Raw genomic sequence first — 21,832 nt, 5'->3', positions numbered from 1 at the left:
TGAGGACCAGTGGGGCCTGGAGAGAGACTGTGTGGGGACGAGGAGGGGAAGAGAGGCTGCTGTGGGGTTGCCATGACAGGCTGGCGTCTGGCAGGGCTGGAAGGGCACTACGAGGCAGAGAGGTGGCCCACGGGGCTGGGGCTGGCCCCGTCTGAGGCCTCTTGCTGACTCCTGGAGTAGTTCTGGCCCGTCGGGCTGCACACTGGAGCTGAGCCACTGGCACCGGGCTGCCAGGGAGGCTGTGGACTCAGGGGCCGGGAGATCTGGCCTGAGCAGCCAGTGGGGGATTTTGGGCAAGTCATTCCCTCCTGAGGCCTCAGTGCCAGTCCACACTTCACAGAGGTTCGTGGCACCTGCTGACCTTCAGCGTGGAGGGAAGGGCAGAGGGGCAGAGAGTGGAAGGGCGTGGGGAGGCCAGGCTGGAACCATCAGGGGCTCAAGGTCCTTCTCGGGAGTTCTCCAGGCTGTGTCTGAACCAGTGTCCACAGTGCATGGAGTTCTCCTGGGCAAGCTGGGGAGACTATATGTCGATATAATAGCACATGTTATACATAACACATAATAATATGTAACATATATATATATATAATTTTGTTTGATTGTCACCTCCTAGTTTTCAAAATGATGAGTGGGTCCTTTGGCATCTTCCTGTTCTTTTTGATGCTCAGATGGCCTCCTCTCCAGGCCATGGGTGCCCCTTCAAATGGGACACTGAGCCTCGTGACCCAGCCCTTGCAGTCTTTGATAACTCCCTGGCTTTCTGGAAGAACAAGATGTTCCAGACTCATCTTGTACTTTTCCCTCCCAACTCCTGGAATCAGCCATTTCCCCAGGAGCCCTGGTTCCCTTCCCTGAGAAATGCTATTTGGAGGTGACAGTCTGGGCTGGGGAGACAGAGGGAAGCAGCAAGCTCTGGGGGAAGAGTCCCCGATCTGGGCAGCCCCTTAGGTCTGGTGGCCTGGAGCAAGTCCCCCAATCTCCCCTGGGGTTGGGGGGTTAGAGGACCAGCTCAGTCCTCTCCAGACTTGTCTGAGGCCAAGAACAAGGCCTGGGAAATATTCCTGCTGTGTGCCCCGGGGCTGCCCCAGCACACTGGAAGCCCGTGGGCCTGGATGCAAGTCCCAGCTCTGCCACTGTGTGTCTGAGCGACTCTGGGCATGCTACTCAACCTGTTTGAGCCTCAGGGTCCTCATGTGTGAGATGGGCATAATATCCCCCTCGCTGGATATTTAGGAGGATTACACGGGACAATACGTGCAGATTTCTGACATATTGCACCAACAGCAGGTGCTGGATGGATGTGAGTTCCCTTTTTCTCCCTCCTCAATCATGTGACTTCAGCCTCCCAGGAGGTGAGGGCTGGATTACTGGGTGGTTTGGGAGACAGGAAGAGAGGTGGCTAGGGAAGAGGAAGAAATTGGGAAATAGAAGTCCATGGACAAAGAAATGGGAGGGGAGGTTAACCCAAAATAGAGAAGATGATTTTAATCGTCAGACCTATCCAACAAAGGAAGGCTCTGTTTGCTTGGGGGAGGAGGAGAGCCTCCTGTCAGTGGAGGTATGCAAGTAGAGGCTGAGAGACGATATGCCCTAGAGATGTGGTGAGGGCTTCTGCATTGGCCAGGAGGTTGATTCATTCACTCAGCAAACTTTTGGAGAGGACTGTCCTTGCCCAGCTCTATGATGGGATGGGGGATGCTGAGGTGAACGGGACCCCATCCCTGGCTCAAGGAACTCCCAGTGCAGAGAAGGAACTGATCTCTAAGGTCCCTTCTGCTCTGCGGTTCTGTGCTTCAAAGCATCCAAGGCCCGGGGGGAACTGGCTGAGGATTCTCAGTGTGTGCCTTTTGTATCGATCCGCTGGAGCTGGCGCTGCTCGGGGAGCACAGGAGGAGGACGCCGCAGTGTTATTAGTGCGGAGGACACACTGTAATCTGTCAGTGTCACCCTGGTCACAGCTGGCCGGGGATCCGTCCTGCTCTTAACTCCTCCCTTCCCAGAAGCCATGGAGCACACCACTTGTGCAGCATCCTCCCCGGCACCTCCACCTGTCAACAGAGGAGGGAGAATGTGGGGATTTACTCTTTTGTCTACTTCTCCCTGGCATGAGCCCTCTGCCCCAGTCACATTGATTTATTCAGTGTTTCCCAAACACACCTTGGACATTCCTACCTCTGTGCCTTCAGTTACCAGATTTCCCTACCATCTATGGTTACCAAGTCTCTTCCCATCCATCCATCCATCCATCCACTGATCACGTTAGCATCTAAAAATCCCTCCATTTTTCCGTTTATCCAACAAACTATCCTTCTATCTATCCATGAATCATCCATCTATCCACCTATCCACCCAACATCCATCTACCCTCCATCCATTCAACCTCACGATTCAGTTCAGTTCAATTCAGCTTAACTCTACTCAGTTCAATTCAACTGAACTTACCTTTATTCACTTCATAAGATTACTAGGCTTTGCCACGTGTCAAGCAAGTGATAAGTGAGTCACGTCTCTGCTGTCAGGGAGTCCGTGGGAAGAACCCTCATCCTTTGTGGCCAGCTTTGAGTCTCACCTCTGTTAACCCCTTGCCAGTCCCTTCGGCAGAAGAAATTCACTCTAAAGGGCTGTTCTCTGGAAGAACGTTTAGCCTGGTTTCCACAAACTCCACAGGATGGAGCTCAGAAGAGGAGAGAGGCAAAGTGTGGGAAGGAGGGGAGCGTGAGGCCAGCCAACGGGACAGGGATTTGGCTTCATGGATGGAGGGGCTTCTGTTCAGCTGTGAGCACTCCAGCAGACTGAGTGGGTGTGTTTTGGGGGATGAAGGTAAGAAGATGGGTGCGAGGACCACTATTGGAGAAGTGGGTTTGTGTGAGGGTGAAGACGTGAGCTCTGGGGCCAGTAGACTGCCTGGCTTTCTGTCCTAGCTCCACCATATTCCTACTGTGTGACCTTGGACACATATCTTAATCTCTCTGAGCCTCAGTTCCTCCTTTGTAAAATAGGAATATTAATAGAATCTATTCATAAAGTTGCTGTAATTTAAAATGCAAAGTGCTTACATTAATGCTTGGCACAAAGGGAAAGGTCAATAGATTCTAGGTCAGTTTATTATTATGACTCTTCATTGAGCCCCAAGGACGTCCAGGCACTGTGCCAGGAGCTCTCACAGTCACTGTCTCCTCAGAGCGTGCCAGTCACTAGTCCTGGGTAGAGATTTTGCAGACAAGGAAACAAAGGCTCAGGGAGGCTGTCCCTTTTTTTTTAATTGCAGTAACATTGGGTTGTAACAATATATAGCTTTCAGATGTACATCATAATATATTTCGAATTCTGTGTAGATTACATTATGTTCACCACCCAAAAGCTAATTATAGTCCATTCCCTCACCTGTGAGCCTAATCACCCCTTTTGCTCTCCCCCCGCTTCCCCTCTGGTAACCACCAATCCAGTCTCCGCTGCTATGTGTTTGTTTGTCGTTGTTTTTATCTTCCACTTATGAGTGAGATCATATGGTATTTGACTTTCTCCCTCTGACTTATTTCACTGAGCATAATACCCTCAAGGTCCATCCATGTTGTCACAAATGGCCGGATTTCGTCATTTCTTATGGCTGAGTAGTATTCCATTGTGTATATACCACACTTTCTTTATCCATTTGTCCCTTGATGGGCACCTGGGTTTCTTCCAAGTCTTGGCTATTGTGTATAATGCTGCGATGAACATAGGGGTGCAGGTATCTTTATGCCTTTGCGTTTTCAAGTTCTTTGGATAATTACCCAGCAGTGGGATAGCTGGATCAAGGGAGGCTCTCTTTTGCTCGCTGACACAGCTGGTCAAGGGTGGAGCTGGGCTTCAAACACAGCCCTTTCTAACTCTACCACCCATGCTCTCCTTCCTGCCCTCTTCTGCTACCTTTCAAGGGGTGACCTCTCTGAAATGCAAGGTTCTAAGACTTCTGTCTCCATTTCTGTCTGGGGTGCTCTTTTGGCATACTCAACTTTTAGCCTTGAGTTGTTAATTATTGTTTCCTGTGTGTTTTCTCTCTTCTCCAGAGGGTACGAGATCAAGAAAAATGTTTCTTCTCTACAGCAACTGAGGTGTTGACTTTGACAGTGAAAACTACAGAATTTGTGATGTTTCCCTTTTTGCCTTGCTTGCCAGGAAGCTTGTACTTTTTGCCATATTGCTTCCTTCTCCTTTCCATGGTTTTAGTTTCCTACCTTTAACATCCTTTTTATTTATGTGTCTTTTACTATAAGCTGTTCCATTCATAAAAGGAGCTGCATAAATAGAGGTTAATTGAGTGGAAATGGACAGATTGCAAATTACAAGTAAATAATTCAAATGAAACCATGAGCTTCAGGAAAGGGACGTGCCTTATTTATATCTGTCCCGCCCACAGTGTGGAGCCTGGCTCTGACACCATGAATTTTGCATGGAAAGCTCAGTGGTGATTTTCTCTGTCATGCCTGGGTCAAGGGCTCTCTTTGCACTTAGAGTAAAATCCAAAGACCTGCCTGTGACGACCAACCCCTACCCACCTCTCCACCTCATCCTGAGTCACTTGTTCTTTGCTTACCCAGGATAACCATTTGGGTCATCTTTTAGACCTACTCACAGGCCGAGTTCTTTCCTGCCTTGGGAAAAGAGGCTTTGCACATGCTGTTCCCTCTGCCTGGAACCTTCCCCCCTCCTCCATCCCCTGCTTTTGCCTGGCTCACCCTCCTCCTTACCCTTCGAATTTCAGCTGAGAGTCAGAGTCTCAGAGAGGCCTTCCCTGACTGCTCTGTCTAACGGGGTTGTGGCAGCTAGCTTTCAAAGATGGTACCCAATGTCTCCTCACCTCTCACATGCATGCTGCTACTCCCATCATGGGTGGACTCGATTTCTCCTCCCCCTGGAACTGGGCTGGGCCTTGCTTTGGCCAACAGAATATGGTGGAGGTGACTTGCTGAGACTTCTGACGCTAGGCTTTGAGATGACTGACGGCTTCCAGCTTCTGCCACTTGGAGCCCAGCTGCCACACTGTGAGAGGCCCGAGACACACAGAAAGACCCCAGGGGGCAGGAATGAGGGGTCAGGTCAACAGCCTGATCGTGCTCCCAGCCGACAGTCAGCATCGACTACAGCACATGCGCGAGCCAGTTGGTTGTTCCAGCCAGGGCAAGCGCCCGGACGGCTGCAGCCCCAGCCACCATCGTGTGGAGCAGAAGAACCGCCCAGCTGAGGCCACGGAATTGTGATAGATAATAAACGGTTATTGTTGTTTTAAGTCGCTAAGTTTCAGATAGCCAAGGGAGAGGTCAAGCCCTGTTATTTTTTTAAATCACCGCCCCAATGCCTTTGCGTCAGAGCACTCAGGAGAACTTGCGATCATGTAATTATTTGATTCCTAACTTGCTCATGTTCTCTCTTTCCCCTTTGGAACAAGAGCTACAAGAGGCCAGGATTTTGATTGCTGCTACCCGCTGAGCACAGAGTGGCGTGTCACAGGAGTGGAATGAATGAATGAATGAATGGATGGATGACAGCATCAGAGCGGTCCTGCAGGGTCCCTGAGAGCCAGGCTGGGGCAGCACCACGAAGGAGGCAGGTGTGGCCCAAGCCGCAGCTCTCGGGGACTCTCACAGCCCAGAGCCGTGAAGCCTCTCCTGGCACCAGCTCGGTACCCCAGCCCAGGCCCCTCCCAGGGAGAACCACCCCTCGCTCCCCCCGCCCTTCTGTGCCCTGCGCAGCCTCCATCAAGACACCTGCGGCTCTGTGCGTTTGTGTCCACAGATGACGGAGCGAGGACAGGGTGATGGGAATGAATGAGGGCTCTGGACGCAGAGACCCCGGCTCTGAACCCAGCTCTGCCACATTCCGAGTACGTCTTGGCACCAGGGCCATGTTCCTCGAGTGTTCTCTTACAGTCACATGTTGCTTAATGACCGGGACGCGTTCTGAGAAATGTGTCCTTAGGCAATTTCAGCGTCGTGTGAACCCATTGAGTGCACTTACACAAACCTCGGTGGTACAGCCTGCTCCACGCCTAGGCTCTATGGTACTGATCTTATGGGACCACCGTCGTGTATGTGGTCTGTCGTTGACTGAAACGTCGCTATGCAGCACGTGACTGTATACAGGAAGTGCCGTATAACTGCTGTTATGTATCAGGCTCTGTTCTGATGCTTTTAATTCATGACCTCTGCACAACGACCTTATGAGATAGGTGCTATTATTGATCCTCTTTTACAGATGGGGAAACTGAGGCATAGATAACTTACCCAAGGTGGTGCCGTTGGTAAGTGGCTAGAGCCAGGACTGAGCCCTGGCAATGCTACTCCAGCTGCCACCCTCTCAGCCCCCATACCATTCTGCCTCTCTGAGCCTCAGTTTCCATATCTGTAAAGGGGGTGATAATCCTTGCTGGGTAAACTGTGATAGTGTATGATTTGGCATTGCCTGGCACATTGTAGGCTCCCAATAGTCCTAGTTTGTTGTGGCAAGACAGACAACCAGGGGCCTGAAAGGGAAGGCATTGAAGGCTCTACTGTGAAGGCACTGGGGAGCCATTGAAGGTATTTGAGTGAGGGAGTGACATAAAGAAAACAGTAGTTTAGCTCAAGTCCTACCCTTTCCGTCTCCTGGCTACCCCCACCCAGGAGCCACCCTCTGACAGCTAACTCCGTCCTACCTGATCTTGGTGTCTGAGTTTCACATCCTTACGTCTTATTTCCCCTGGAAGATTCTGAACTGTTCACAAGCCATGACAGGTCCTCCCAGCCTTTCTGCCTTGAGTGGGATGGGACGGGATGCTCTCCTTCTTCCCCCGCATGACAGACGTTCTTGCTCTTGTCGGTCTCATGTCAGAGGGCCGCCTCGGAGAGCCCGTCTGTGGCCCTCGTTTCTTTCCCGCCCCAAGCCCTGGTGCCCGAGAGAGGTGCTGGGGCTGATCTCCCCGTTTCCTTCTTATTCCCCTGGGGACCCTTTGCACAGCAGTGTGGGTGAGGGGAGACCAGGACTGGTCACTCGTGGGAGAGGCAGGAGGGAGAGAAAACAAGGGAGAGAATGGCAAAGCAAGCTGGAGCAAGAGAGAGAGGGAGACTGAAACAGAGAGAGAATGGTGGACACTGAGAGAGCAAGCGAGAGCGAGAGGAGGCAGGCCGGGCCCCTCACCTCAGGGCTGGGGGCGCCTGGTGACAAAAGCGGGCCGTCTCTCCCAGTGTGTTCCTTTGTTCTAAGCCGTGTTTTGAGCACATATACCTGCATACATACCTGCGCCACACACACATATGGTGCCTGTGTCTGTAGAGATGCAGGCATCTGTGACATCATCTGCGCACCTCTATGCTTACCTGTGCCTGTAACTGCACAGATGGTTCGTGAGTGCACGTGGAGAAATACGTGAGGCAGGCGTGCACATCCTTGCTGAAGCGCCCCCTGCTCTGTGTGCCCACCCCATGCTCGCTCACTCTATTCCAGGCCTTTGTGTGGCTTTATTGTATTTCCCAGCAACCCTCTGTTTCCTGGTCCATGGCCCTGTCTCCACTGAGAGCTTCCTGAAGGAAGTCCACGTCCTTGTCATGTCTGCACCCTTGGGACCAAGATCGAGGGCTGGTAGAGAGGACGTGGTCAAGAAATGCTGACAAACTGAATGAATACGTTTGTGCGAATGGATCTAACTCCAGAAGTGTGTGTGTGCACATGCCTGTGTGCGTGTGAGAATATGTCCGTGGACACACACATGCACACGCACTGTGGGCGGGTATGGCTGTGTCTTGAAAGTGTGCATGCATACATATGCATGCAGTATACCTACAGTTTTACACAGTGCAAGGCTGCTAAATGTTTGACGATTGGCTCTTCATTAAAAAAAAAATCCCTGATCTGTGGCGTTTGCCCGTTTCTCTCACCATGGCCGACTTCAAGGTGCCAGTGTGGCCTCGCTGAACATGGAGTTGAGAAGAGCTGAACGTGGTTGGCTCCTGTGAGCCTGTGGGAGGCCGTCCAAGCGCACGGCTAGCTCTATGTCTGTGCCAGCCTGTGGTGGGGAGGGCAGGGTGGGCAAGGTCCCTCCGGCCTGGGAGGAGTCTCTGCAAACTGGTCCAGAGACGCCTCTTTCCAGAACTGTGCCCAGGGCAGCAGGTGGTCATTGGCTACCAGCCAGCTTTCTGAGGGTGGCCTTGGAAGCCGGGCCATACTGATGCTCCTTGTTAGGCAAGTCTGGACACTCACAGACACAGCCCAGGCCCTCACCTCCTCGGACACACTCAGAGCTTCTGGCGTATGGCGAGGTCAGCACTGCTCGGGGAGGAAGCCCGAAGCCTGGGGTGGGAACAGAGACGGCGGGAGAAGCCCGCCTGGGGATGGCAGAGGGGTCAGGAGGCTGGCCTGGAACCTGCCTGAAGCCAAGTCACTGTGCAAGTCTGGACATGCTGCTTGCCCTCTCTGGCTTCGAGAGCTGTGCCTCTTTCCCATGAAAGGATAGGTCTTCTGAGCTTTACGGACCCTCATCTGACTCTCTGGGAGTTGGAGCCCTTGCGCTGGGCCTCGAGTGTTGAAATGCACTTTCAGAGCCAGAGAGAGGCTGTGCTGCCCCTTAACATGGGCGGGAGGGGCGCTGCCTTGGGCCCTGGGCTTTAGGGGACCTTGTTCTGGCCTGCCTCAGATCATGCCCCTCCCCATGTGGGGGTCCATGGGCCAAAGGGATGTGCTCACTCGGAGCCCACACCCCTCTTCTAGATCTCTCTCTAAGGCCTGCCATTCCAGAATTTCTGCCCAAAGTGTCCTGAGCCGGCCTCCAGGGCTGGCTACCATCTGTCTCGAAGTTGGACTAGGCTGAGAGGTGGCCAAGGAGTGGCTGTTTTGGGCAGCTATGACAGGAACTTGGATGTGCGAGCTGGATGGGCACCTGCTGTGTGGGAGAGGCCCTGCACCTGCTGACTGGGGCTGGAGGCGGGAAGGGAATTGGGGCTGGGCTGTGGGCTCTGAGCCAGGACCAAGGGCCCAGAGCGGGCTCGTTCCAGGCCACCAGTTTCCGGAGGAGAACGCAGAGGAGGTTGAGAATTCTAAATTCAAATCCAGTATTTTAGGTCATCATGAGGGTATATTTGTCAGGACAGAAGGAGGAAACGTATTTTAAAGCTCATTAGTTCGGGGCTGGCCCAGTGGCGCAGCGGTTAAGTGCACATGTTCTGCTTCGGCGGCCCGGGGTTCGCTGGTTCGGATCCGGGGTGCAGACATGGCACCGCTTGGCAAAAGCCATGCTGTGGTAGGCATCCCTCGTACAAAGTAGAGGAAGACGGGCACGAATGTTAGCTCAGGGCCAGTCTTCCTCAGCAAAAAAGAGGAGGATTGGCAGCAGCTGTTAGCTCAGGGCTAATCTTCCTCAAAAAAAAAAAAATTCTAAAAAAAAAACCCCAACTCATTAGTTTGATTTGCAGCTGTTAGATATTTAGATCTACGGTATGTGGACCTCCATCTGTACCCCTGCCCTGGGACCTGCAAATATTAGGAGTGAGCGTGGAGGAAGGGATGCTTAAGCTTGAGGGGGGCTTGGTGGTGTGGCCTCAGGGGACTTGTGCTGAGCTGAGTTCTGAACGTTGGCCAGCTCTCAAGTGGAGTTTTCCCGAGCCCCAAGGTGTGGGGCTGGCCTCTCTCAGGCCTGTGTGGCTCAGGTCTGCTCTGCATGCCGTCTCCTTTCTCTGGAGCCCCAAGAAGAGCTGCACAGTGACTAAGACAGTGTCTTCCCTCCCAGGGACCCCTCCCGGAGCTCATGAAGAAACCCTGGTTTGTGTCAGGACTGGGGTGTGACGTCTGGGACTGTCCCCTCTCCCCGTCGCTGTGCATTCTCATGGCTGTTTGTCAGGTGACCCAGATGCTCCCCATCGATCACTCTTCTGGCTCTCCAACTGCAAATATTAAAATAACCAGGCCAGTGAATCCCAACCATGGTGACGAATGAGACCGCCACGCTTTCTTTGTCTGCGATGATAGATGCCAATGGGACGGAAGGAAGATTTTTCTCTTTTCAGGGCCGTGTATAACAATGTTTTCATTTTAAACAAGCTTCGGTCAGCTTTCTTTTTTCCTGTTTGTCATGGCATTGGTTGTGAGTTTTTACCTGACCTTCCGAGTCAAGGGTAATCAGTTCCCAAGCGTGGGGGTGGGGAGGTGGGCACAGGAAGGTGTCAGAAGGAGCAGGAAAAGAAGCATTTTACCATTTGTCAACAGGTGACTTTTTTGTTTGCTTTTGAAATCTTGATTGATTTGGAAATACCTTCTTTCTTCCCATCCTACTCTGTAGGATAGTTTAGGTTTTTTTTTTTAGGTAAAATGACCTAAATTAAATGTATTTAATGTTTTTGGGAGGTATTTACAGCCCTCCTTCAAATAGCTGACGCTGGCTGCTTGGCCAGACCCAGGCTGACCTTGGTGGCCAGCTCTCCAGCTGCCTTCAAATGGGCCTTTCTCCAATGTCAGGGTCCAATCCTCCTGTTAGCATTTGCTATGGGCTGAAAGTCTGTGTCCCCCCCAAAATAGATATGTTGAAACCCTAACTCCCAATGTGATGGTATTTGGCAGTGGGGTCTCCGGGAAGTAATTAAAGTTAGATGAGGTCGTGAGGGTAGGGCCCCATGATGGGATTAGCGTCCTTATAAGAAGAAAGACCAGAGCTTGCTCTCTGTCTGCCACGTGAGGACACAGAGAGAAGGTGGCCCTCTGTCAGCCCTTTGCTGGTGAGGAAGGGAGTCCTCACCAGAAACTGAATCTGCGGGCCCCTGGATCTTGGACTTTCAGCCTCCAGAACCGTGAGAAATAAATGTCTGCTGTTTAAGCCCCCAGTCTATGGTACTTTATTATAGCAGCCCCAGCTGAGTGGGACACGTTCCATCTCGCCTTTCCCATCTCTTCAAGTTAGCAGAGCCCCAGGGCCCCATGCCAGAGCCTCCCACACGTCTCCCAATCCATAGTCCCCTCCTAGGAGCAGCCTGTGCAGGGGGCCCTTTGAGGACACTGGCAGGGTCATGTCCGTTCGGGCTGCACAATTTCACCGGGAAAATTGAAAACCTAGAGTGTCATTGGGATGTTGAGTGGGGCTGGTTTATTCTAAGACAGAAAACTCAGGATGTCACACTCGGGGTCTTTAAATATCTGAGGGACTCTTATGCTGGAAAGGGAAGGGAGTCACTCAGTGCTGCTGGATTCAAAGGAAGAATGGATAGAAATTTATCGTGCAGGAGAGACTTTCACCAACGAGTGCTGCCAGCACGGGCTATGGCTGCCTATGGAGGGGTTGAGCCCTAGGTCACTGGAGGTGTGCAAGCATCAGTAAGGGACATTTAAGAGGAAGCTCATGACCCAGGGTGTGGGAACACTCTGCTACATGGATTATAAGCCTCCCATCCCCCAATTCTGGGATTCTGTGCCTTTAGGATTGTTTTAAACAGGATGCCAGGAGTTGGGAAAGCAATTAAAGAAATCCACTGAAGTGAGGACCAAGCTATAAAAAAAATCTTTATTTCATGTACCAGGAATTTTTTTCTTTTTTTTTTCTTTTTTTAGTTTTCTGCTTTTTAAAATTTTTTTCTGTTAACAGTCTGAAAAAAAAAAAAGGACCCACCAAGAAAAGGAAATGGAGGTTGGTTTCTTGAACTGGTTTGAGCTGGACATGAGCAAGCGTCCACCCTGGCAAGCAGCGCCCTTGCCGTCCCGACCCCAGCCCCTTCCCACCAGGCCCCCTAGCCCTTTCTCGGCCATGCTGGTCTCCCCCCACACCCAGATGGCCTTCTTCAAGCAGACGAGGGACCCAGGCCTGTGGTCCGGAAGGAAGCGCCGACTGTCACCCTATACGCTCCGCCAGAACTCAGAGACCTGGGGCCAGGTTTCCCCTCTGGACAGCGCCCACTCGTTTGCTGTTTTCTTGGGGCCTCGATCCTTTCAGCCTTGCAATCTGGGGGAGGGGTCGGTGGGCAAGGTTGAAGGGAGGAGGGAGAGATTGCCATTCCTGCCCAGACTGAGAAGACCTGGGTCGCCACCACTCCTGATGCTGGCCCCCCGGCTCTGCCCTGGCCCCCGGGGGCCTCGGTGCACTTCTGCACTGGGCTGGCAGAGGTTCTGCCTTGTGGTTCAGGCTGAGTTTAGGATTGCAGCTGACCTGAGAAAAGAGCTTTCCTTTCCCAGACTAAAGTCGGGAAGGGCAGCTGGGAGTGTGGGAGCCCCAAGAGCTCCCCACTCCTCCGAACTCCCCAGAGAGCTCAACTTGAGAGATTTCAGAGGGCGGGAGAGGTCAGTGTCAAGAAAGAGGCTGACCCAAGGCTTGCTGGGGGGGTGGGGCGTGGGGTGTTGCAGGGGCCCCTCCCTTCAGCAGAGTGACTCCCAGTCTGGGCTGAAACTCAAGCTCGGGAAAGCTGTTGGGTTTCTCTCAGTTTGAACTGACCCTTGTCACTCTGGGAAGAAAGGCGGAGAAACACGGGGCACCCCAGACTTTAGTCCGTGGTGTGAGTTTAACTTTGGGGGTCGGTCCCCACCCTGGGACACAACCTTGTAAAGCTCTCTTCTCCATCCCCTCAGCCTTAACCCCTCCCAGCAAACCTCAGAGGATCCCCTTTTTCTGACCCCCCAAGACAGTAGGGGAAGCCTGGTGGCTGACGTCTTCTCTCAAGGAAGCCCCCTTCCCTCTCTGTGACTGGGTTATGGCATTTAAGAAGGGAGACACGAAAGGAAGAGCGGCTTTGGGGACTTCTGGGGCCTTTTCTTTCTCTGTCTGAATGGCAGGATGCGGTTGCTCACATGTGTGTATTTTTGCTTTGACACTGGATGTGGGGGCAGGGGGTTGGGAGCACAGTGAGGAGGCATATGAGATGTGTGTGTGTGTGTGTGCGCCTGACGGATGATTTGGGAATATTCTCCATGTCTGGGGGTTGGATGGCAGCTATTTCGGTCATCCCTGGCATCTTCCTCTGGGCAGGTGGCAGATCTTAAGAGTCATCGACACCAAGAATAAGAATGGGTCTTTGGAGTTCATCTGGGTCAATCCACATGCTTACATAGGGGGAAACTGAGGCCCGGAGACGCCACGCAGCAGGGGATTCCAGAATCCAAAGCTGGATTCTAGCCTGGTGCCCTTTCCATGCATGCACGTGTGAGGTGTGTACGTGGGCGTGTGTGCTTGCACATGGCGGGGTGGGAGGGCACGCGTGAGCACGAAGGCTAGTATGGAGCTGCTATTGTTGTCAATGGCTTTGGAGCGCACGAGTTAGTCTTTTCGGAGCCCTGCCTCTGGCTGCGTGTGAGGATGGAAGGCTTTAGATGGAGGGTGTACCCCTGTGAGCGATTCTAGTGCTGGGCTCGGGGACCGTGTCTGTGTGTGTATGAGTGTGTGTGAGGGGGGGTGCGATCTCCTTCGAGTAGACCAGATTCCTGATCACTATTCTCTCTCTCTCTTCCACATTAGCAGCACCTTCCTGGTAGAAGGAAGAGATTTTTCACCAAAGAGACTTTCGCAGCTCTCGAGGGCCTTTCTCCTCTCCCGCCGGCTTTAAGCCCAGCTCTAATCTCTCACCATAGTTTTTTTTTTTTTAAAAATGGACTTATATATTTGTTCTGTTTTCTCTTTACAAGTTCCCTGCTAAATTTTAAGTCCCCCACCCCACCCCATTTTTTGTTTTCACAGTTTAAAGCTGGAAAAGAATTAAAAGAAAAATACTATCTGATTTTCTTGCAAGTAAATCCACTTATTATATATTTACATTTATTTATAGTCTGTGGTTTTTTTATTAAAAAAAATCACCACTTGTTTTTCCTTTTTCTTTTGTAAAAAGAAACCTTTTTGCAATGTCATTGTTGGACCTGCTGGGCCCCGAGGGGGCTTCAGTGAGTCCAAGAACCCCCAAAGGGTCAATGAGCCCCCGTCCCTGGAGGTTGGGGGCCTATGAGTCTGGGGGTCCACCATCGCCCCAGGGTCATTGGGTGGCCCTGAGGTGAGGGGTGAGGAGGGAGAGCTGCTTTTTATCCCCCGGGGGGTGGGCATCTCCTGCCCCGAAGGACAGGAGCTTGGGGTGGTGACCCCAAGGGACTCACCCTGAGGATTCCGGGGTGTCTGCCATCTCCGCAAGCCACCAGCAGCCACCCCCTCTCCTTCCCTTCCTCAAGGCCTAGGAAGTCATCACAGTGGGTTAAGGACCATTAAGGGCTGGGAACCCGGGGGCTGGGCAAGCCCCAGTGCATCCCCTCCAGGCACCTTTCGGACAGGAGGGACCAAGGACTCTAGGGTCACCTGGAGGCCTACAATTGCCCCATCAATGCTGGGTGGCGCCGGCTCGCAAGCCACCGAGCATGCCCAGCGTTCCTGGGGCACCCATCCAGAGGCTCCAGGGACCTGGCAGTGACCAGAGGCTCACCTGGCCCCAGGGCCCCTGAGTCTCCACCCCCCCTCGCCCAGGGAGGCAGAGCCCGCTTGGGGTTCAAGGGAACAGAAAAGTAACTCTCCCGCATTAAGAAAAAAAAGTAACATAAACCCCCTGATAAATGCAAAGAACATCCCCTGCCTTTCTGCTCCTTCTCGGTTTTTTTTTTTTTTTTTTGCTTTCACGTTATCTTGGTTCCCTTCTAGTTTTTCATTTAAATTGGTTTTTATTAAATGTTAAAATAATGGTACATGGGAAATCATGCATTTTCTTTTAGTTTTATTTTCTATTTTTAATTTTTTATCCTCTCTCGCTTTTTTTTTTTTTAGAGTTTGTTTTTCCTTCCCTCGTTTCTATTTTTTCACATTGCCTGTTGTTCGGCTTCTTTGTTCCTCTTATATTTTGTTCTTTTTTTTATTTTTTAAATTTACTTATGTTTTTCTGTTTTTTTGTCTTTTTTTTTTGCTCTTGGAAGATTTTCCCCGCGGACGGTGGTGCCCCCCGCCCCGCGTCCCACCCCCGGCCCACCCCGCGGGCCACGCCCCTCCTCCCGGCTCTGCCCCGACGGGACCGGGCGCTGGCTGGCGAGGCGGCCGCGGGCTTCATACGGGGGTGGTCCGGCGGTTGGCTGTGTTGGAGTGGAGGGAGTCTTTGTTCTCCTTCTGGATACAGTTGTGAACTTGGAGGAAGCTGTTATCCCTGTCGGAGTTGTAGGTGGCGGTGGGCGTGGTGGCGGCCTTCAGGGGGTCCCTGCTGAGGGTGTACATGGAGATCTCCGTGGACGGCAGGGTGTTGAAGCCCTTGATGCCCACGGGGGAGGCGTCCCTGGAGTGTGAGGGCTCGGTGGAGCGGGAGCTGGAGCGGCTGCGGCGCTGGTAGCGGTAGCGGTAGCTGGGGATGCGGGTGATGGCCGAGGCCTGGAGGTAGTCCGTGGCGCGGGCCGTGGCCCGCAGCTGTTTGTGCCGGTCGATAAACATGTGCACGGCCAGCACCCCGACCATCTCGGCGATAATGAAGGACAGGGCCCCGAAGTAGAAGGACCAGCCGTACGAGTAACTATTCTTTTTGGAGTCGCTCTTGGAGGGGTCTCCGGCATTGGCAGATATGTAGACTATGATGCCAATGATGTTACTCAGACCTGCGGGTACGGAGGGGCCGGGCGGGGAGGATCAGAGACAAGGACGTTAGTTCCCAAGGAGGATGCCAGGCGCTGGGCTGGGTTAAAGGACAGGGACAGCTAGGTGGGCCTTCCCTGGTCCAGTGTTTCCAGGATGAACGATGGGCCAGTAGAGAGGGATGTCGGCAAGCATCCCCTTAATGTTCTGTCATGCCACTGGAGAGAGCCACAAAGGGGAGAGCTAATGGAAACGGAGATGTGGGAAGAGGGGAGAGAAGAGAGAGGCATTCTACTGTGTACTGAGTAATAATGGCAATAGATATTGTTTACTGAGTATGTACTGCCTGCCTTCACTGCTGACTGCTTTTCAAGGGATTTGTAGATGAGGAAACAGAGAAGGTAAGTAACTTGCTCAAGGCTGCACAGAGATTTGAAGCTGGTGTAGCAAGGGTTTGAGACTGGCTCCTGGAGCCAGACTGCCTAGATTTAAAGCCTTTGGCAAGGCAACCTTCCTCTGAGTTTCCAGATCTGTAAAATGGGTGTAATAACCGGACTTACTCCTGTAGCGCCCCGGAGAAGAGTAAATGAGCTAATACATGCAAGAGCTGTTGGACTCTGGGATGTCACAAGTGCTCCTTGCATGTTAGTCATTCTTATTAAACAGCTTGTGCTACATCCTATGTTCTTTTTCTGGCATCTGAAGCCAATGTGACTTTTCATGTAACTGGGGTGAGAAATGTGGTTTTGGGTGTCTGGCTGCTCCCGCCTGGGTAGGAGAGGAGAGGGTGCTGGGGTAGGCCCAGTACTCTGAGAGGGACCTGGGTTGAGGCCCTTTTCCAAGAGGCTGGAGGAAGATGGGCCCTTGGGCTAAGGGACAGCATCTGGGGATGTTTCTGGAGGACTCAGTGGGGGCGCAGGTGTTGCTATGGGGCAGAAGCCCCGGCACAACCTGCCTTCTCTGCAACACGATCTGATGCAAGCCCTGGAGATTCCTCTCCTTGCACCCCTCCTCTCTCCTCCAGGCCCTCCCAGCCGCTGGGCACCCAAACCTCAGCCTTCTCCCCGCTGGGGGGCCTGGGCCCTGGCCCGCCTGGCTCAGGGTCGTTACCTGCGGACACGAAGAAAATGCCGGCACTCAGGATGATGTTGTGTCGGGTCTTGTAGAACTCGCTGGCTGCGATGCAGAGCCCGCCCATGAAAAGCAGAATCACGCTCAGGATCGGGAAGATGCTCGAGGCTCTCACGGCCCCTGCGGGACGCGGAGGGTTGGGGCAGAGAGAAGGGCATGGCCATGAGATCGAGGGACACAGGAGGGAGGAGAGAGAGCAGCCCACAGGAGCGGGGATTCCATGGACACGGGACCAGAGTCGAGGTTGCTTAGCAATGCTGGGGAGGGGGGAGAGGGAGCAAGCCACTGTCCCGTTCACAGCCCTTCAGGGGCTCCCCTCTCCCTCAAGGACCAAACTCCAGCACCTCATGAGGCCCACAGGGCCCTGTGTGACTTGGCCTCTGCCCACCTCCAGCCTCATGTCTCCTGGTCCTCATGTTCCCTCTTGTCCAGCCACAGCAAACTTCCCATAACATCATTGCATCCTTCTGACTTTAGACATACTGAGCTTTCTAACTAGAATGTCTTTCCTGCTCTTTTTCACTCAGCAAACTTCCGTTCATCCATCAAAACCCAGCTCAAAGTCCCCTCCTCCGTGAAGCTTTCCTTGATTTCCTTAGGCAAAGTTATTAGCTCCCTCTTCTGTGCTTTGGGGCCCTTGGGGCACACTGAGAGGTAGTATGTTATGATGGTTAGGGAAAGATGTACCCTGGATTTGAATCTGGCTTTAGCGTTTATTAGCTGGATAAGTTTGAGTAAGTTATCTCACCTGCATGCCTCAATTTCCTCATCTGTAAAATGGGGATGGTAATGGTGCCTGCCTCTTAAGATTGTTGTGAAGATTAAATGAGTTAATTCTGGTAATGCACTTAGGTAAGTCTCTAAGAGCATGCAGTATGTGTTTGATAAATGATAGCTATTATAGTAAATACTTGTTTGTATATATATGCTTCCGCCACGAGCCCTGGGATGCTATGAGGACAAGAACTGTGGCTTTCTTTTATTTTAGTTTTCTCTCTTTACTCTCTCTGTCCCCACCACGTAGTTCAGTGCCAAAGACATAGTAAGCCCTCAACACAAGCTCATTGAGTGAATAAATGTGGTGAGATGGTCCAGAAAGAGGAAGAAGCAGACACATTGCAAAGAAAAGAGAAAGTAAAAAAAGAACATAAAATGCATATGAGAAACCCCTTCAGGATAAGGTAAGAAGGAAGGATTGACAAACAGGCAGGAGAGGAAAGACTATTTGAACGAATGTTTTACTCCTGCGTGTGGGAGGTGGGAGGGCAGAGGGCACAGACGCTGAGGGCAGAGGGAAGGCAGCTGGGGGAGTGGAGTGCATATGTGGGCCAGAGCATCCGAATGGGGGACCCAGAGGTGAGGGGTCCTCCACACAGTGTCTCTGAAAAGTGAAATGTTCTTTCTATCTGGATTCCAACAGGCAGCGAGTCACCTCGGGACACTGACTCCCCGTCCTGGGAGCTGGGGGCCGGGCGGGAGGCAGAGCTGTCTGAGGCTGGTGTAGAGACAAGGAGGATTTCTTTCCATGTCCAGGTTGTTCAAATAGGCTCTGAGGAAGTTGTGTCCCATTAGACAGAGGTTCCTGTGGCTCAGCCCAGGGGTCAGCGGGGGATGTGCGTTTTGGAGCGGAAGGTGCCAGGAGTAGGACCCCCTCCCTAACCCCTTTTGGTGGCAACATGGTCTCAAAGGCTCTATGGAGAAGAGGGTTTTTCTGTATAGAACTTGAGGAGTTTTCCTAAGAGGCTTTTAGGCAGTCTGCGGTGACTCGTGTCCTGTAAAACCCTTCCTCTCTCTCCCCGTGGATCTTCAGTGAATCGACACTGCTCGTGGATGCTGTTGGGTGAGTGGATTATTTTGAGGGACTTGCAGAAGGATGGAGCTGTGTCCAGGCGGGCACGTGTGGGGCGAACTGAGCTGGGGTGAGAGGATGAGGGCACGGGGTGGGGGCAGCTGCTTCCTCTGCAATCTGGGCACCCCTCTCCCCTGCAGGCAGGGACGACGCTGCCTCCTCCCCAGACCTGAGTGGATGTTCTCTCCCTGCAAGTCGTTTCCAAGATAAGGCGCCATATCCCCACCCTGACCCCCCAGCCCACACACCCCTGCACACACACACACACACACACACACGTCCGGACGTGCACACTCAAAGCTACCTGAATTCTCATCTTCACAAGCACACGGGCGTGGTGACGGCTTACTGAAGACTCAGAGGAGAGAGAAGATTTGCTAAGCACCCGCTCCGTGTCGGGTCTTGAGTGGGTACCTAACATACATTGTATAATTTAATCCTCAGAACTGCCCTGTGGGGGATGTGTCGTCCCAATTTACGAGAATCCGAAGTTCAGAGAGGTGAGTAACTTGCCCAAGGCCACACAGCTAGTGAGTCAGGATTTAAGCTCAGATCAGCCCGACTTTTGAACCACCCTGTGCTCTCCCTACGGGGCTTCCAAGGAGCCTGGGTGGGTGCTGCAGGGTCCTGAGATCTGGGTTGTGGTCCTCTCTGTGCCACTTGCTGTGTGGCTAAGGCAGGTACCTCGCCCTCTCTGGTATTCCCATGTGTAAACTGGGTGTGGCCTGTTAGGTAACTTCTAATGCTTCTGCTTTCTCCACGTGGCTATGATTTCTGACCAGCTGGAAAGGGGGGATGGCAGCATAAAGAAAGAGGGGTCGGCATGACTTCATAGGGGCAGCAGCAGCCGCTCAGATGAACAGGGAGAGGAAGGACTCTGGTCTTCTCCCTCGAGAAAGTGGGCTCTTCCTGCCCACAGTGTGCCTGCGATTGGCAGCTCTAGACAGCACCCTCGGAGCAGATGCTCATGGCAGCCTCAGGCCTGCTGTTTCCAGCTCAGCCAGGTCTCCTGTGGGAGCCTGGATGTCCCAACTCAGCCTTCCAGCCAGCAGAGAGAGCAAGCTCCAGCCGTGGAGGGAGCTGGGATGCTGTGCGTGTGCAGTCGTATGTGTTTGTGCAAAGAGAGCCCGTATGTGCGTGGACAAGATGGAGGGAGGCAGGAAGGAGAGGTCTGCCGTGCTGCAGCCAGCAGAGAGCAACGTGGAAAAAATGGGACCACTTCAGAAGGTACCAAAGCACATGGTATGTTCTAAATAATGGCGGCAGGCGGGCAGTACAAACAGAGGCCCCTTTGGTCCAGCAGAGCCAGCCCAAACCCCAGCGTCCCTTGGAAGAGGCCTCTTTGCCCAGAAAGAAGGTGACGGGGGCAGCTGGTAAACAGCATGATGCCCAGGAAGGTAGGAGTTTGCAGGACCCAGATCTAGGAGCAGGCAGGGACTCCCACACTGGAGAAGCCTCTTGAACGAGGTCTTTCTGGCTGAGAGACGTCATAGAGAAAATGGGGATTTTGGAGTTAGTCACACTTGAGTTCAAATCCTGGCTTTGTCACTTACTAACTGTGTGACCTTGGGCAAGGGTCTTTACCTCTCTGAGCCTCAGTTTCCCCCTCCTGTGAAATGGGGACAGTAATCCTAATATCCAGCGCACAGGAATGCTGTGAGGCCCTGCTGCTCAAGGGCAGTGTGAGTGCCAGCAGCATGGGCATCGGGGGTGGGGAACTGGTTAGAAACGCAGATTCTCAGGCCCCACCCTGGACCTACTGAATTAGAATCTACATTTTAACAAGAGCCACATAACAAGACTTGTATGCACACGAAAGTTTGAGAAGTGCTCTCGTAAGGATTAAATTGGATAATATCTGCTCTGTGTCCACGCTAGATGGTGGAGAGTGAAAGGGAGCAATTGTTATGATTTCTATTCTGCCGTCCCCTACATCCAGTCACAGCTTCCCCGTGAATTGTCCTGACTTCCCACTGAGGCTGCTCTGGTCTTAGAGCTAAAATCTATCACGAGAGCAGAAAATATCAGATTCATTCAATGGATGAATATTTATTGATCTCCTCTGAGTTAGCGTAGGGAACCACACAATACCTATTAATATTTATGCAGCTCTTATGTGCCCGGCCCTGTTCTAAGTGCCTTCCATGGATTCACTCGTTTAAACCTCACATCAGTGTCATGAAACCATGGGCCTTGGCTTCAAGGAGATTACAAATACCCACAGCAGGTGTTGGCAAACTTTTTCTGCAAAGAGACAGAGAGTAAACATTTCTGGCTTTGCTGGCCATATGGTCTCTGTTACAACTACTCAACTTTGCCTTTGGTGCGTGAAAACAGCCATGGACAATATGTAAACAAATGAGCATGGCTGTGTTCCAATAAAACTTTATTTACAAGAGCAGGTGGCGGGCCAGATTCAGCCTGCCAGTTGCAGTCTGGCCACCCCTGGCTGAGAGCATAATACACTGTACAGAGGAAAGGCCACATGGTCCGGAGCGGGGAGATGCTCTGCTCTTGACCAGCTGTGAGAACAGTGAAGAAATACAGATGGAATGCCCCCCACTGTGCCAGGTTCCAGGCTGGGCGTGAAGACATAAGGGGCGCCAAACCAGGCCTGGTCCATGTCTTTATAGGGCTTATGTTCTCATGAAGGAGATATATGTCATCAGATAATAACACAGCTAAATGTATAATTATCAACCAGGATAAAGTGCTATGAAAGAATATATGGTACCCATATGGCACCATGAAGGCGTGTGACAGGCTAATGTTATGTCCATGTAGATGGCTAATGTTCATGGAGTGCTTCTTGTATGCTGGGATCATTCTAAGCACTGTGCATATAGTAACTCATTAGTTCTCGTTACAACTCTATGAAGTAAATACTTTAATTACCCCCATTATACACAGGCTAAAAGTGAGGCACAGGGAGGTTAAGCCATCTGTCCAAGGCAACCCAGCGAGGAAATGGAGGAGCTGGGTGTGTGAAGCCAGGCAGTCTGACCCTAGGCTCTGTGTGCCTAACCACTGCACTCCCCTGCTTTCAGCCCTACACTTCATGCCTCTCAGAGCATCCTCTGGGTCCCCGTGGAGATCACGGAGGGCTTCCCTGAGGGAGCGATGTTGGAGCTGACTTCGGATGGTTAAGGAGAAGCTAATTGTGCAGAATAGAGGCAGGATGTGGAGAGTGGTCCAGGAGAGGAAGCAGCATGGGCCCGGGGCTGGAGGAAGCAGGGCTTGTTCGGGAATTGAAAGGAGCTGCATCACAAAGAGCTGTGGAGGGGCCTGGGGAACACTAAGGGAGAGGAGGCAGGCCGGGGCCAGGCACTTAGGGGCTCACGGGTCACCAG

General features: G+C 52.4%; 1 protein-coding gene across 1 annotated transcript in view; it reads right to left on the bottom strand.

The window, feature by feature from the left end:
- Nucleotides 1–14,851: 14,851 nt before the first annotated feature.
- Nucleotides 14,852–21,832, bottom strand: part of CACNG2 (calcium voltage-gated channel auxiliary subunit gamma 2) — a 111,679-nt gene continuing 104,698 nt past the window's right edge. The window contains exons 3-4 of the mRNA XM_014851203.3: nt 16,613–16,753; nt 14,852–15,525 (exon numbers count right to left, since the gene is read on the bottom strand). Coding sequence (XP_014706689.1) covers nt 14,990–15,525; nt 16,613–16,753 — 677 coding nt within the window. The 3' untranslated portion in view covers nt 14,852–14,989. The remainder of the gene's footprint in view (nt 15,526–16,612; nt 16,754–21,832) is intronic.

This window comes from Equus asinus, chromosome 4 (assembly GCF_041296235.1).
Source record: "Equus asinus isolate D_3611 breed Donkey chromosome 4, EquAss-T2T_v2, whole genome shotgun sequence".
NCBI lineage: Eukaryota > Metazoa > Chordata > Mammalia > Perissodactyla > Equidae > Equus > Equus asinus.
Note: the sequence above shows the minus strand (reverse complement) of the source record. Positions and strands in the feature narration are given on the sequence as shown.